Genomic DNA, 15991 nt, shown 5'->3' with positions numbered 1-15991 from the left:
TGCCTGAGAGGGTCATATATACTTAAAGAAAAAATACACAAGGGAAAAAGAAAAAAAAAGTTGTACAGAGTAACAGCTTATTATAAGGCATCCAGAATGCAACAAAGCTGAAGTCTCTTATGTCTTCAAACATCATCTTCTTGATGGTCATGCTCTGTCATTTAGAGGCAATGTGATTATGTAATTTTGCTGCCAGGTAGATACAAGTTTTAGGTTCAATCTTCACTTTTCTAAGATTCAATTGAGAAGGCAATTAAAGTAAAATAGTAGTGTTTAAAAGATTAAGTGAGAAGAATAAAATATGTAAATTGTCAGGTTGAGTTCTTGGAACTCAGTTGATGAGCTCAACACATTTTTGTTCTTTTCCCTGTACTTATAGCAGGAATTGTAAGATATCACACACACACACACACTCTCTCTCTCTCTTCCCTTTATGCTATTCTTACTTTTAATTTATGGATATATTTAGTTTAAGAACACTCATTCCCAAATTACTTCTGACAGTTGCCTACATGAACCAAAATTTGAAAAAAAAAAAAAAAAAAAGGAATTCATCGTAGCAGAGATTTATTAACAAGGACTGAAGTTGTCAATAATAATAGCCATTAACTTTGTTCTTGGTATCAGGCTCAATGCTAAACACTTTATTACAGCATTTTATTTAATACTCAGCCCTCTGAGTTAGACTTATTAAAATTAATTTACAAAGAAATAATTTTTTGAAAAACCAACAGAAGTTCAGAATTGTGAGGCAATTTTCCCAAGGTCATTCAGCAATTACAGAGCTGGGATTTGAAACTGGGTTGTTCTGTTCCCCAAATACCAACATTAATTACCTTTGCTCTTTGCTCAAGTTAATATTGATATGTAAATTTAAGGGCTGTTTACCAGCCAATATTTCTTTAAACCATTTGTTGGTTGTATAATACAGATAATGCCCCAGACCTTTCTGTAACACCGCCAAAGTTTAAGTCTATTCCCTACATCTGTGACCATGTTTCCAAAATATGATTTAACAAAAGTCTTTGTGTTTCTTCTTAATCTTATCACTTCCTAACATAGTTACAAAGATCATCTACCTTAAAAATTCATGGGAAACTAGGGACTATTAGATGGTTTAAAGCAGCTTAGAAAAATCAACCACCTACCAGCTGTGTAACACTGCTGATTCTCTAAAAATTAATCAAAAAGGGTAGTTATAGATAAGAGTTTTAGATACATCAGATGACGGTATCTTCCACAGCAATAATTTATCATCTTTAAAATGCTTTTACCTATTAGTGCTAGGAGATGGTGAGGTTGGGACTAGTCACTGGAAGAGGTTAGAAGTTCTTCCATACTATGCAGCCTATTGGGTGAATTAATTAATATATTTTCAAATGGCTTACAAGGTATATTACAATATTCTATTATAATGCACACATATACTAATAATCTAAATAATCTAAAAGCAACTGACTTGAAAACTGCTTTGAATATTGATAACTTTAATCACTGGGGATGGATTCGCAGAATAGGGCCAGATGAGGCAGCATTAACAGAGAAAGGGAAAGCTTATGGACATTTGAATCAGAGAAGCTTGTGCTCAAATTTTTGTTTTGCCATTTCTGTGCCATGTGGCCTCAAGCAAGTGACATGCAACACATTTCAGGAGTTCTTTCAAAAAAGGAGCTGTGTCAGAATTAGGGGGAAAAGATAGTATAAAAGCAGAAGAATATATAACAAAATATTATCCTAAAATAATTCAATTACCTATCAATTATTGATTAACAAGAAGCTATGGGCTTCTTGGTTTATACATTTAGTATATACAGATAGAATATTAAACAGAGCTGAGGACCCAGCAATTTCTTGTGTTATCAGAGACAGTAAAGATCTACGCTTTCTGTTTAAATAGTTGGGGACAATGAGATAGTATAATTTCCTTTCCTGCTCAGGATACCCTATTCAATGTGCCCATTTAAAGGAACTCACAACATTCACAGCTTCTCAATAGCAGAGCAATCTATCCCTCCAAGAGGTCCCCCTCAATCCCACCACACTGTGAAATGCAAACGCATCCATCCCAAACCAAAATGGGATGAACTAAAAAACACAGTGTATCTGTGGTCCTGCTGGTTTCCCTTTGCACAAGTAGGCTGACCTCCAGTGATCAAATTTTATAGTGTGAACCTTACTTCATTTCTTTCTTTACAGGAGTAACAACTGTGCTCACCATGACAACTTTGAGTATCAGTGCCAGAAATTCCCTCCCTAAGGTGGCTTATGCCACTGCTATGGATTGGTTCATTGCAGTGTGCTATGCCTTTGTCTTCTCGGCTCTGATTGAGTTTGCCACAGTCAATTATTTCACCAAGAGAGGTTATGCATGGGATGGCAAAAGCGTGGTTCCAGAAAAGGTAAGTACTTTAATATCCCCTGTGGTATGTATCACCGGTATGTCTTACTAAACCTGTGAGATGGCATGTTTGGACCTCAAGGGATGGATGAAGAATGCAGAGACTAGGTAATGAGGATTCTATGTTTCTTAAATTGTAAGTGACTGTATGCTATGGTAATTTTGGCAGTGCTCAAGAGAGAGGTTGTTTAAGTGGGCCAGTATACAGAGTAGAGTGAAAGAGATAAAGGAGAGATGAAGGTAAACAGTCCTACTCAAAACTGCTTTCCTATGGTCTCTGAGAACAATTTTAATCAACTTGACATTGGGAGCAAATAAAGTTATGCCATTATAATTTGAACTTGAAAATCATTGTCTTTTGGTTGATTTCTGAGCCTAATCACTTTGGTCATAAATATTATTAATCTAATGTCTCAATTGAATTGAGTTTACAAAATGCATTTTCACCAATTTTCAGTTAAGTAAAGGACAAGGAATATATTTCCTTTCCAAATTAGAGGTTTGCTTTAAGGATCATACAAGGAAGTCACAGAAAAATTCTTCATTGTAGAAAATTATTAAGTCAAGCTCATTACTGCTTGCCTAAATTAGAACCTATTTTAGAGTGTATTTTAAAGCACATGTGTGGAGGATATTTCTACTCCTGTGGCTTGAAGGAAAAATATGTCAAAATGTAAGCGAGCCTTGGGATGATGGAAAGAAGGTCAAAGTCAGAGACACAGAGATTGTAAAACATCTAGAAATAATCTAGGAGGAATCACTCTGTAGCAGCTTTTTCCCAAATTCTATTCCTGGGAGTACTAGTCTTATGAAATAGTCTCAAAGAATAAAGTTCTGTGGTTGAATACACTTGAATAATGCTGCATATCACAGAGTCACAGGGTATTTAAGAATCTGAAAGTCTATAGTAAAGAAATTAATTTAATGGTGTTTTCCTCATAGCTCTACAGACATACTAAAAAAGAGAATCTTTTGCAGTGGAAACATCTACCATATTTAAACTAATTTATAGTGTGTTACTGACTATAAGATGAGCCATTAATATATGCAAAAGTAAGAAAGAAAATATGCTGCCAAGTAAAAGCTCCTTTAGATATACCCTTCAGGCACGGATGAATCAGCTAACACCCTGATAATCTCCTACACAAGTAAAAAGCAAAAGAAAGTTCTGTGTAGAACGCACTATGGCAGCCAACAGGAACCAAGCTCTCAAAATTCACTTGCCTTGAAACATACTTGCCAAGTATTTAAAAAAAAAAATCTGAATTTGCAAACCAGGACCTTGGCTCAGGTTCCATAGAGAGAAGAGACAAGACAAAGGGATTGCACATACCAGTTGGAGAGAGGAGTAAGAGAGTGAGGACAGAATGATTATCAGATGCTTACTTTAGCCATTGATGGTCTCCATTTGTCCTAGAGTAGAAGGACAGCCCAAAGGGGAGAGAACCATACATGGAGAATGGTTAATCATAGGACCAATTATAAGACATCATATAAAACTACCAATTATAAGACATAGCCCAGAGTCATAGATGTGAACATTTTTTATTATTTATTTATTTATTTATTTATTTATTTATTTATTTATTTATTTTAAAGATTTTATTTATTTATTCATAGACACAGAGAGAGAGAGGCAGAGAGGTAGAGACACAGGCAAGGGGAGAAGCAGGCTCCCTGCGGGGAGCCCGATGTGGGATTCGATCCCGGGTCTCCAGGGTCACACCCCAGGCTGCAGGCAGCGCCAAACCGCTGCACCACCGGGGCTGCCCCAGATGTGAACATTTTTAAATGCATATCTTAGAATCACTGAAATAGTCTGCTAAAGTGCTTCAGAATTGGTGATATCTAAACATGGTTGATATTTAGGTGGAAAGTGATGTGCCAACATTGGGGAAAATTGCTTTTCTATCTTAATATTTTCTTTGTTGCCAGAGGCCAGTGTCTTTCTGATTCTTTCTCATCAGTATCAGTTATTAGTAACTCGTTAGATGAATTTGGTCTGGAAAGCATAGAATTTAGGTTGAGGTATGATTGAACTCACCGTTCAATTTATATTTATCTCTGGAGTATTTACATCTAATGAAGGTGATACAGGTCAGACCCTGTATTCATGTCTCAAAGAAAATACTCTGATCTCTATTAATCTACAGTCCATGTTATTCAGTATAAAAATATAGATGTTAGGTAGAGTTGTATCATATATTATTTATCATTATCATTATCATACACATATATTATTTATCAATAATTCATCTATATCTCTCATCCTAATGAGAAAGATAATATTTTCTGTAAATTATGCCTCTAAAAACCTTCCCCAGGGCTTTACTGGTTTGATTTACTTATTATAGGGAGTGTGAGCACAGTGTGATCCAGGTCTCATGTTGACATTCAGAGAGTATGAATAAAATATGCTTTCTATGACCAGGTGAGTGTTTTCAGGAGAGTTAAATTTTCAATCTCTGACATGGTGTAACTTGAAAAAAAAATTTTTTTGTAAGGCATCACATTAACAAGTGAGCCTTCAGGAGCCTGCTTAAGATGCATTCTCGTATGGTAAATTGCTGAAAGAAATATCAGTTTTTTTAAAGAATATGGAGGAGCTCAACATTCTCAAAGATTAAAGAAGATTATTAAGTATTCTTTCCCAAATAAGCCAACCAGATATTTCTCAATATTTTATTCAACATATTTTGCAAATAAAGGCACTTAACTTGAGAAACTTTAGTACTGGAATATTATCATAATTTGGCACTGGGAGAAATGAAATTTATTAATAATACAAACTCTTCTCCAAGAATTATCCCTGCTGCAGATTATTCATTTCAATTTATCTAACAGGATGTCTGTCACTCAACAAGTTTTGGTTAGATTGGAACCTACTGCCTCTCTTCAGCAACGGAGTACATACCATTTTATCTAAAGGACATGTATGCTTTTTCATGTAGTCTGTAATGTTAGAAGTCTTATTTGTTAAAGGAAAATGGACTAATACAAGTTCAATTTGGCAGTTTAATTGCATTGAAATAAATCCTATCTATTTTTTTTATTCCAGTATAGTTGAGACAAAATGTTACATTCGTTTCAGGTGTACAACATAGTGATTCCACAACTCTATGCATTAATGCTGTGCTCACCACATGTGTCACCATACAGTGCTATTACAATATCATTGACTCTGTTCCACATGCTATGCCTTTTACTCCCATGATGTGCTAATTCCATAACCAGAAGCCTGCCTGTATTTCTCACTCCCCTTCACCCGTTTTGCCCATCCACCTCCATGCCCTCCCCTCTGGCAGCCAGCAATTTGCTGTCTGTATTTATGGATCTGTTTCTGCTTTGTGTTTATTTATTCATTTGTTTTGTTTTTTAGTTCCACATATAAGTGAAATCATATGGTATTAGTCTTTGTGTGACTTAGTAAACCATATCTATTTTTGACCTGTATAATTTTGACATTTGAAAGAATCATTTTTTCTTGCTTTATTTTTTACAAATAATTATGCAAATTTCTGTCAACTTCATAAAACTTAACCAAATCTGTCTTCACTATAAGATAGGAGTACACTTCGAATAAGTGGCCTTACTTTTAAAAATGTAATACCAGAAAGAAAAAATTCTGGGCTTTTTTTTTGTTGTCCTAATGTAATTCTTAAGGATTCAGAGAGGGGGAAAAAGGTAGCAGATAGATCACAGGGCTGGATAATAAAGAAATTAACCTGTTAAAATTCCTGACTAGTGTGCTTTGTGAAAAGCAGCAGATCTGGTAGTAATATTTTATTCTGATTCAATAATAAAAATACAAATTATTCAGAGAGCATTGAGCCTGGTTGGTCAAGTTTAGCTGCTCATAAGTATTTCTGTATACCCTTTTGCAGTAATCAGTAGCAAGGCTCTACTTCTGAGGAATTCCAATTCAAAATATAGCTGTGCCCAAGACATATTTGTTCTTAAAAATTTTAACTAGTGGTGTAGTGTGCACAAAAGAATGAGAACTACCCTCCTAGGCTAGTGCTGTCCAGCAGAAATATGTGAGCAATATGTAATCTAAAATTTTCTAATAACTTTGTTTTAAAGGTACAAACCAGTGAAGCTGATTTTTTCTTTTTTTCTTTCTCAGGTTTTTATTTAATTTCTAGTTAGTAAACATACAGTATGATATTAATTTCAGGTATAGAATTTAGTGATAATAATATGCTTTTAACCAACATATCAAAAATACTATACTTACAATATGTAAACAATAAAAAACACTATTAAGGAGATATATTACTTTTTTCTCTTTTTTTATAGTAGGCCTTCAGAATCCTATACATATTTTATACTTATACACATCTCAGACTAGCCACATTTGAAGTCCTCAGTAGTTGCAAATGACTGGTGGCAATTGTATCAGACCACATAGTTGTAAACAATGATTCACTTCATTTTTTAGAAATTTCCATATGACAGAAACCCCAAGAAATGCTGCAGTTGTGACTCATTGCACAGATAACACTGACAAGCAGCTGACGTTGAACAAAAATTGACTTCAGGATACCCTGAAAAACTCTGCTTTATCAATCCACTTGCAACATGAGGAGAAGGAGCAAATAACAGTTGACTCAGCAACTTATTGCTGCAAAACAAACCACTCCAAAACTTAGTGCCCTAAAGTAACCACCAGGCCTTTGGGTCTGGGAACAACCTGGTGGTACTTCCATGAGTAGGATATGGCTCACTAACATGCTTGCAGAAAACTAGAGGCTCCACCAGGGGGAAGCATCCACAATGGCCTCTCACTCATCTGGGGCCTGATACTGGCTGGTCTCTGGTCTCCCAGTCTCTAGTCCAGGCTTCTTCATGTGGCAGTAACATGTTTCTAGAGGGTAAAGGCTGAGGCTACAAAGCTTCTTGAGGATAGACTCCTAAACTGACATCACATTACCTCTTGATGGGAAATCCTGGAAAATACTGTGCCCTTCTTTTCCAGCTTTATTGAAATATGTGACACATGACATTGTGTGAGTTTGAGATATACAATGTGGTTGATATGATATTTATATGTTGTGAAGAGATTACTACCATAGCATCCATTACCATCTCTATCCTGTCACATAGTTACCATTTCTTTTTTGTGGTGAGAACATTTAAGATTTGGTCTTAGCAAGATTCAAGTCCAGGATACATATTTATTGTTAGCTATAATCACTGTATGGTTAGATGCTCTAACTTGTCAAATTTATAACTGGGCATTTGTGTCTGCATTTTTAATTTGTCTCAATAATACAGCCATACATTATATTTCTTACAATTTAAATAAAGCATAGATTTGGATTTCAAAGTAAAGGTCACTTTACTTAGCAACGTATAAACTTCCTTACCACAGTCTACTGAACGAAATGCTTTTACTCTTTCCTTCTACAGCCAAAGAAAGTGAAAGATCCTCTCATTAAGAAAAACAACACTTATGCTCCAACAGCAACCAGCTACACCCCTAATTTGGCCAGGGGTGACCCTGGCTTAGCCACGATTGCTAAAAGTGCAACCATAGAACCAAAAGAAGTCAAGCCGGAAACAAAACCACCAGAACCCAAGAAAACCTTTAACAGTGTCAGCAAAATTGACCGACTGTCAAGAATAGCTTTCCCGCTGCTATTTGGAATCTTTAACTTGGTCTATTGGGCTACATATTTAAACAGAGAGCCTCAGCTAAAAGCCCCCACCCCACATCAATAGGTCCTTTTATTCACATCCTGTTGTTCAGTCCTCTGCACTGGGAATTGCTTTCTGTTCTCAACGCAGTGATTCCCACCTGCTTTATTGCCTCTGTCTTAAAGAATTTGAAGGTTTCCTTATTTCCATAATTCATAGAAGAACAACAGACCCCTGTCCAGCAGTCCAGAGCAAAGCAGAACATATAGCTGAGAGACAGGATTCTGAGAGGAAGCAAAAGAGAAAAAGCACGACAGAAGGAGACAGAATGAGAGAGGAAAGGTATGTGAGTAGGTCCAGACTGTAGGGAAAAGTAGAAGGAAAATAAAACTTAACTCTATAACTCCAGGTCATTTGTAGATATATATTTCCAAATGTTCTAAAAAAAGATACTGTATATGTCAAAAATATTTTTATGTGGAGGTGTTTCAAAGAATAAATTATAAATGTTTAATGAAAGAAATTTTAAAAATCTATTGTCTTTATTGCACAAACTTCAGTGTGCTTTACATTTTGTTTTGTTTTTTAAACTGATGTATAGCTTTAACACTTTGTTTCCAAAGCTGAAGACCCCCAATTTTTCTCCTTTTAAAAATAGCTAATGCATTACTCTGTTGTTAAAGGCTATTTTAAAATTCATGGAAATGGCATACGCAAACGTGCAGTTCCTTACCGTTAAGCACATTTAGTCCAAAAGAGACAAATGCTTTAAATAGGCTACTTCACCATCATCTGACCTTTTATCACTAGATTCAATGAGGAATCATTTTAAGAGACATACACTCAATAAAAACTAAAAACTAAAAAAAAATTAAATAAAACAATTAAAAAATACTTTCTTTGCTGCCCTGTCTATATCCAGATAGCACATGGGTCCAATAATCACTTGATTCTCATTATAAAAAGATGTTCTTAGAGGGGCAAACATATTTTGCAAGCTCTAGAATTGTTGAATGTATTATTTTATATAACAGTACATTAAAAGCTTTAGATTGAAATTTATGACTAGTAAACAAATATAGAATATATAAATTATATATGTAAATATACAGCATGAGATTGTACATTTTTTACTTTTTTAAAGTTATGTTCTTAAAATATTGTGTAGGACTCACCGCTCTTAGCTGTTAGAATGTTGTAAAGTGCTATGGAAATACCTTTAGAGCCTGAATTAAAAACAGAACAGCCTGTGGGAATCAGATGGAAATTAAACAGATGGGTATAAAGTCCGCTTATGTAGAGAAAGCTTATAATTTCAAACTATCGCCCGGTGTACAGTAGTAAATCCGTTGCTCTCTGCTCAAGTCATGCCACATTTCCCTATCTGAGGCTCTTGTAAAATAGAAAGAAAATGGAAAAGCATTAGTTGGAGCTAGAATATATTATTGCTATAATTGCTGATACCAACTATCTCAATAAGTGTTGTACCATATGTAGCATTAAATATAAAAACACATGAAAGAATGTACAGGAAATAGCTTTTATTGAGTAACATTATTATATTTCATTTATACTGTAGCAATATATTTGTAGGTATACTATGTAAGGGCTTTAACAAGAGGTCCATTAATACTCCCTATAAAAATTCTGGTCTGTTTCATTACTTCCCAGATGTTTTAGAGATGAATATTTATTCAGAAGGTATTTTTGAAGTCTCCTTTTGTCTGACAGAATTTCAGAGATGTTTAAAATTAGCATCCAGAATCCACAGGTCATAGTCTAACCACATTTAGAATACTACAGCATAAACCTATCAGCATAATTGCCAAATAAGTCTGTTGGGATCCGTACCCAAGTTTTGAGCAATGTTTCTTTCAAAAAGCTGCTATCCAATGATGTAGGAAAAAACACAGTTTGTGTTTTCCTAAGCAAACTCTGGTTTTCTTTTTAAATGTGCTTTATTGTTTGATTTGGTCCTGCCTAAATTCAATGAGCTAGGCCAATAAAGACTGAACCAAGGACATTTCATCCTCTGGTATCATGTGTAGATATCATGTATAGAAAATAAAATAAAATATGGCTCTAACTTCTGTGTTGCTGTTTATATCTGTTATTTTTCGGCGTTAACCTAATGTGTTTATAAAGAGCATTTTATCTTCCAGGCTCCTCATGGATAACATTTGGTCTGTATTTTGCTCACTAGATGTGAATATTTCTTATTAGTCTGCTTTTTGCTATGCAATGATTGCATTTCTATCATTTCTTAGTTTGTTAGTATGTGTGATAGTATTCTATTGTATAAATTGATTGCACAGTTTATCAAAGACCAATTATTCTATGTAGCTTTTCTACAGTGCTTTGCTAAACCATGTAATACTAGTTAAGTCTTCCTTGAAAATAAAGATACACTCTTATAGAGGACAGTTCCTGTTTACTCCCAGGAACATTTTTTAAAAGATGACACTGAATGTTTATTGCACCTTAGTGCAGTGAAGTGGCAATAAAACCTAACATGAATCGAGGTTGTTTATGGCAGATGCATGTATTGCTTTACAGAGTTTAGCAAAAGCTCTTAATTTTATGTCATACTGTATTCTATTATAATAATAAAGCTAACATTATTCAATAACCAAATGGAATGCTTGACTCTCTTTTCATATTATCAATAGGACCTACCATTGATCTGTTTTAAACATTTTCACGTAGGAGCACCATAAGGTGCCAAGTGCTAGCAAGGATCTAAAGTACCAAGAATATTTTTGAAGCTGTATCAAAAGTATGACTAAGCTATGATTTTTAAATTAATCACTTTTAAAAAGAGGAATTATTAAACACCCAGTATCTGGTAACTTCAGCTCAAAATTTATAAAACATAAATAGAACAGAATCAAAATGCTGAAATGATAGTAGAGTATCTTGTCAACAGCAAATTTGCTTTCTGATCTACTGTGCAGAGACCTCATTTGTTTTGAGGGAGGAGTCTGAGCATAGTCATTTTAAAAGCTTCTCTGGAGCTATTATATTCCTCAGTGTTTCTATCTGAGGAATATAATCTGTCTCGTCTGTAGAAACTGACCACAAAGTCAGATTAAAGTACAAAATACTTGTAATCATTTGAAAGACAATAAAAAAATGATTTCTATGACAGACATTAAACTGTACCTGGTTTCTACAGACGAGACTATATGAGGCAAAATCTTTCCATGTCAGATGGTGGCCAGGCAAAAACAAAACAAATTATGTCTCTACAAATAATCTTCAAAAAATTTTTAAAAGATTCAGGATTTAGCAAAATTAATCGTTTTAAAATCCTCCAACCAAATTTCATATTCAATCCAAATAAAATGGTTCATATAAACTAGCTGGATCCACGTTCATTGATTTCTTGGCTCTCACAAAAAACGAATGTAGTGAACGATGGTAATTTTGGCTATCAAAATATATCCATGTCGGGGCTCACCACAGTAATTAGCTTAGGAATCAAAATCAGAATGGAGTTGGCATAATTGCTGACCATCTGTTTGAATTTCATTATACCTGTTTGTTAAGACCTTCTGTTGGAGTTTTTTAAAATATCTCCAACTCTAGTGACCAACAAGAACAAGCATCTGACTCCATTACATTATAGCCACACTTCAGTCAAATAAACTCCAAATGTTAATTTAATTAAACTAAATTCTTATAACATTCACTAAGTCTCTATTGTGTGTTAAGTATTGTGCTCTATGATAGGGATGTAGACATAAATATTTCATGGCTTTTTTTCCTTAAGGAAATTGCAATTATGATAGAGGAGGAAGAGAATCAGGAAAAGATAATAATATAAATACTGTAGGTAGAGGATGCTAAGGGCTAACTTGGCACTCTTCATAAGTTACATAGTTATATCTGTAGAAACTAATCCTGTCCAAGATAAAACTTGTACTGTAAGAAGAATTGAAGTGGTCCTGGACTATTTGTCAATGGCCCAGGGTTATAATGCCGGCCCTATGTATTGTGAACCATTGAACTACCATCTAACACGAGACCTCTTAGAATCCCTCAGCTACTGTGGTAGGTACTGAGATTATAGAAATGAAGATGACAAGATGATCTTGGAAAGCTGTAATTCACAAAGAATCCAAGTGAACATGAAGTTACAACACTTTAAACAAGATGTACATCTATCAATAAATGCACAAGGTATGGGGCATTTATAACCTGGAAAGTGGTGTAAGGGTAAGCTTCAAATGAAAGTGTTAGCTGAGCGAGTTTTTAAAAGATGACTCACTTAGGAGGCATCCGATTGTTGGGAATGGCTGATGATGATAAGGGACAGGTCTTTCATTGAAAGATGATAGTAATGTATTAGCACTTAACTCAGAGAGTCACAAAGTCTATTGCTAGAGAAATAACATATGTGTATGATGTAGACCAAATATGACACGAAAGCAAGAGCTAAGGCCTGTGAGAAACTGTCTCCTGAGCCTCAGCTGCAGCTATTTCGTGCCCTGTGGAGAAAGAGGCCATGTATTATTGCATGTATTCCAGTGTTAAAAACAAACAAACAAAAAAACTAAAAATGCTTTTTAACTCTACTTTTGAAACTATTGTATTCGTTAAATATATGAGCCAGCTGACTTCGGCTAACTCAACTGATGAGAAAGTCTTTTTCAGAAAATCTATACAGATTAATATATTTATTTGATAATCATTAATTAATCAGCTGTATTGTGTTTGGTGCAAGAATTATTTCACAGAGAAAGAGAAGGTGTTCCTCATTATTTAGTGAGAAAACTTTAAAACTGTATTTGAAACAATTCTGTTTTTCTACATGTTCTAAAGTCACATTATTTTTCAACAAAACATTTGTGGTCTAAAGAGAAGTTCAAGGGGCACCTGGGTGGCTCAGTGGTTGAGCATCTGCCTTTGACTCAGGTCGTGATCCCTGGGTCCTGGGAGTCCCACATCGGGCTCACTGCAGGGCTCATGCTTCGCATCTGCCTATGTCTCTGCCTCTCTCTCTGTGTCTCTCATGAATAAAGAAATAAAATCTTAAAAAAAAAGTTCGATATCTGCATGGGGCTGTAAAGTATTAAGATTCTTTCTGGTTTGGGTTGGTAATTTATCTGTATTTCTCTAACTGTAACATGTGGCACATTTATTATGGAATGATTTCATCAATAGTCCATCAAAATATAATTGTGGATAATATTTTTTTTGGTTCTTACCTTAAGCAGTGTAGTTATAAAGAAATTTATATAAGACTGTTGATTTGCCTAAAACACTATGTAAGTAATATTGCCTTCATTATAACACTGATGCTTTCAAAACTCATCTTTTAAAAAAATTTACACTGGATTTCCTTGACTAATGGTCTATGCTTATTTGAAAAAATAATAATCTTATAAAACATTACAAACAACGCAATTAGTCATTTCATATCAAAAGGAAAGTTCATCTGAAAGAAGCTAGAGATGACTAGGGTGTTCATATGGGCAGTTTGGTATCCACCTTAGCATAAAGAGCCCCTGAAGTCAGAGATCTCACTTTAAATATTGACAGGGACCATTGGGCAGCTCCTGCTGAGCCTTATTTATGCAGGAAACAGGAATTATAATAATTAATGTGAACAATGCTAGAATGGCAGAGTAAAGACCTGAACAAATACACCTACCCAAGATAAAATAAAACTTGACAGGTTCTCTAAAACAACAATTTCAGGGCTCTAGAAATCAATGAAAGCTATGCAACAAAGTAAGGAGTCTTTATTCAAAACAAAATAGGAATGAAACTTTTGCAAGAATGTTTGTATGCTATATTTTCATGGGGAATTACACTCATGAATCTTTTTATCCACAGTTTTGCAATAATGCTACCAGTGAAGGACAAGCTGTGTTAACAAACACTTTCCCTCCTGAAGAGATCCTTACTTAATTTAGGGCAAGGTATGCAGAAGTTCCATACCTGTGGATACTATTAGAAAGTACAGTAGCAATCTTATAAGCAAATGAATGGGAAGACTAATACTGAAGGTAATCATAAATTACAATCCCCCTAAAAGCAAACAGAAGACCAGAAGAACCAGAAATGGAAATTTAACAGGAAGGTGAGGAAAATAAAGCATTCAGAGTGGGCTGACTTCAAAGCAGTATAATCAGTGTGTTTGAAGAATCAAAAAGCTATATTCAAGTCATAAGAGTATTATGACACCAATACATTAAATAGAGAATCTCAATAAAGAGATAGAAATTATTAAAAAAGTAAATCTAAAGGGCAAATCTAGACTTGGAAATAAACTGAAGTGAGGGGCACTTGGGTGGCTCAATTGGTTAAGCGTCTGCCTTCAGCTCAGGTTTTAAGCCTGGGGTCCTGGGATCAAGTACCACATCAGGCTCCCCACTCAGCAGGGAGTCTGCTTCTCTCTCCCTCTGACCCTACCCCTATTCATGCTGTCTCTCTCTCTCTCTCTCTCTCTCTCTCAGATAAATAAACAAAAAGTCTTTTAACGGGATCCCTGGGTGGCACAGCGGTTTGGCGCCTGCCTTTGGCCCAGGGCGCGATCCTGGAGACCCAGGATCGAATCCCACATCGGGCTCCCAGTGCATGGAGCCTGCTTCTCCCTCTGCTTCTCCCTCTGCCTATGTCTCTGCCTCTCTCTCTCTCTCTGTGACTATCATAAATAAATAAAAATTAAAAAAAAATATTTGAGGTGGTATAGTTACTAGAGGAGCTCAAAAGCAAATTTGGATTATTATTTTATTATTTGCATGTGATATCCACATTACTCACAGCCTATGTTTGTGGGTTCAACAATTTTATTTAAAAAACTAAAGTAACAATATTTGGGGGTAAGGAGGAGGGAAAAGAGGATTTAAACAACAAAGGATGGCCTTACTACGGAAAGTATATACATTTTACTGTAAATGACAAGGAATTCAAAATTTTATTGAAATAAATCTTAGAGATTTTGTTTCATTCAATGTAAAACTAGTAACTATAATAAATTCCACCCACAAATGGAAAAGTGAGTACAAGTAAAATGAAGAAATAAAATTCAATGAACATGTTAAAACAGAGGATTTTTTTCTTACATAATAAAATTCAAATATTTTTGAAAATTAAATTGCATTTTCCTTTAAAGAGAAAACTCAATTTCAGACATTACAAACGAGACTATATTCCTCTCTCTATATTCTAGTACAGCTGTTTTTAAGTCATTCAGTGCCATTTGCTCCTGCTGTTTTCAGCTCTCTTCACTTGACCATGAGCTGCAGTTTGCAACTGATCTGAGAGCAGAAAAATGTCTGTGGATATTATAATTATTATAAAAGGGTATAATCTTGAAAGATGAAGTACAATCTATGTTCAAAATGATCTAGTTATAGAAGGTAGCAAATATGTACACAATAATGAAAGACTGCCTAGATCTTCCCCACATTGAAGGTTATGAAATGACACTGTTGAATAGAATTAGAATTTCAGGCATCACAATGAGTGCAGGATGAGGGGTGCAATAAAGGGTCTCTTCAAAATACTATTGAGCACTTCTCTTTAATGAAGTTATTCAGAAAAAAAAACAAAAACAAAAAAGTTATTCAGGTACTAAAAGGTTAAACATTTAAATTTGGTTTTATTAATATTGGTGATTCTCTGTTCCTCAGCAGTCCTATTTCTGCACAGATTACCATTGGGAGTTGATTAGTTGACATGTGGAAACTGAATCCACATATTTGGAGGTCAGCTGTCCACATTAAGTTCTGCTTCTTCCCTTCATGGCCACTGTAAAAATAGAAGAAACAGAAATAATGTGCCAAAACTGTTTTTTAAATTCAAGCCTTAGGTAGTACCCAGTAAAGAAGTATTCTCAGGAACACTTTTCATTCAAAAACAATCTTGAGTAAGAGATTATTCAGATAAGATTAAAATGATATGTGACCCAAAGAAAAGAGACTTTTTCTTTTCTTTTTTTTA

At 34.8% G+C, this 15991-nt stretch overlaps 1 protein-coding gene across 1 annotated transcript in view; it reads left to right on the top strand.

Moving 5' to 3' along the window:
* Positions 1-10672, top strand: part of GABRA1 (gamma-aminobutyric acid type A receptor subunit alpha1) — a 58238-nt gene extending 47566 nt beyond the window's left edge. The window contains exons 9-10 of the mRNA XM_038534838.1: positions 2197-2399; positions 7811-10672. Coding sequence (XP_038390766.1) covers positions 2197-2399; positions 7811-8122 — 515 coding nt within the window. The 3' untranslated portion in view covers positions 8123-10672. The remainder of the gene's footprint in view (positions 1-2196; positions 2400-7810) is intronic.
* Positions 10673-15991: the final 5319 nt, after the last annotated feature.

Source organism: Canis lupus, chromosome 4 (assembly GCF_011100685.1).
Source record: "Canis lupus familiaris isolate Mischka breed German Shepherd chromosome 4, alternate assembly UU_Cfam_GSD_1.0, whole genome shotgun sequence".
Lineage (NCBI taxonomy): Eukaryota > Metazoa > Chordata > Mammalia > Carnivora > Canidae > Canis > Canis lupus.
The sequence above is the reverse complement of the archived record's forward strand: the minus strand, read 5'-3'. Positions and strand labels throughout refer to the sequence as shown.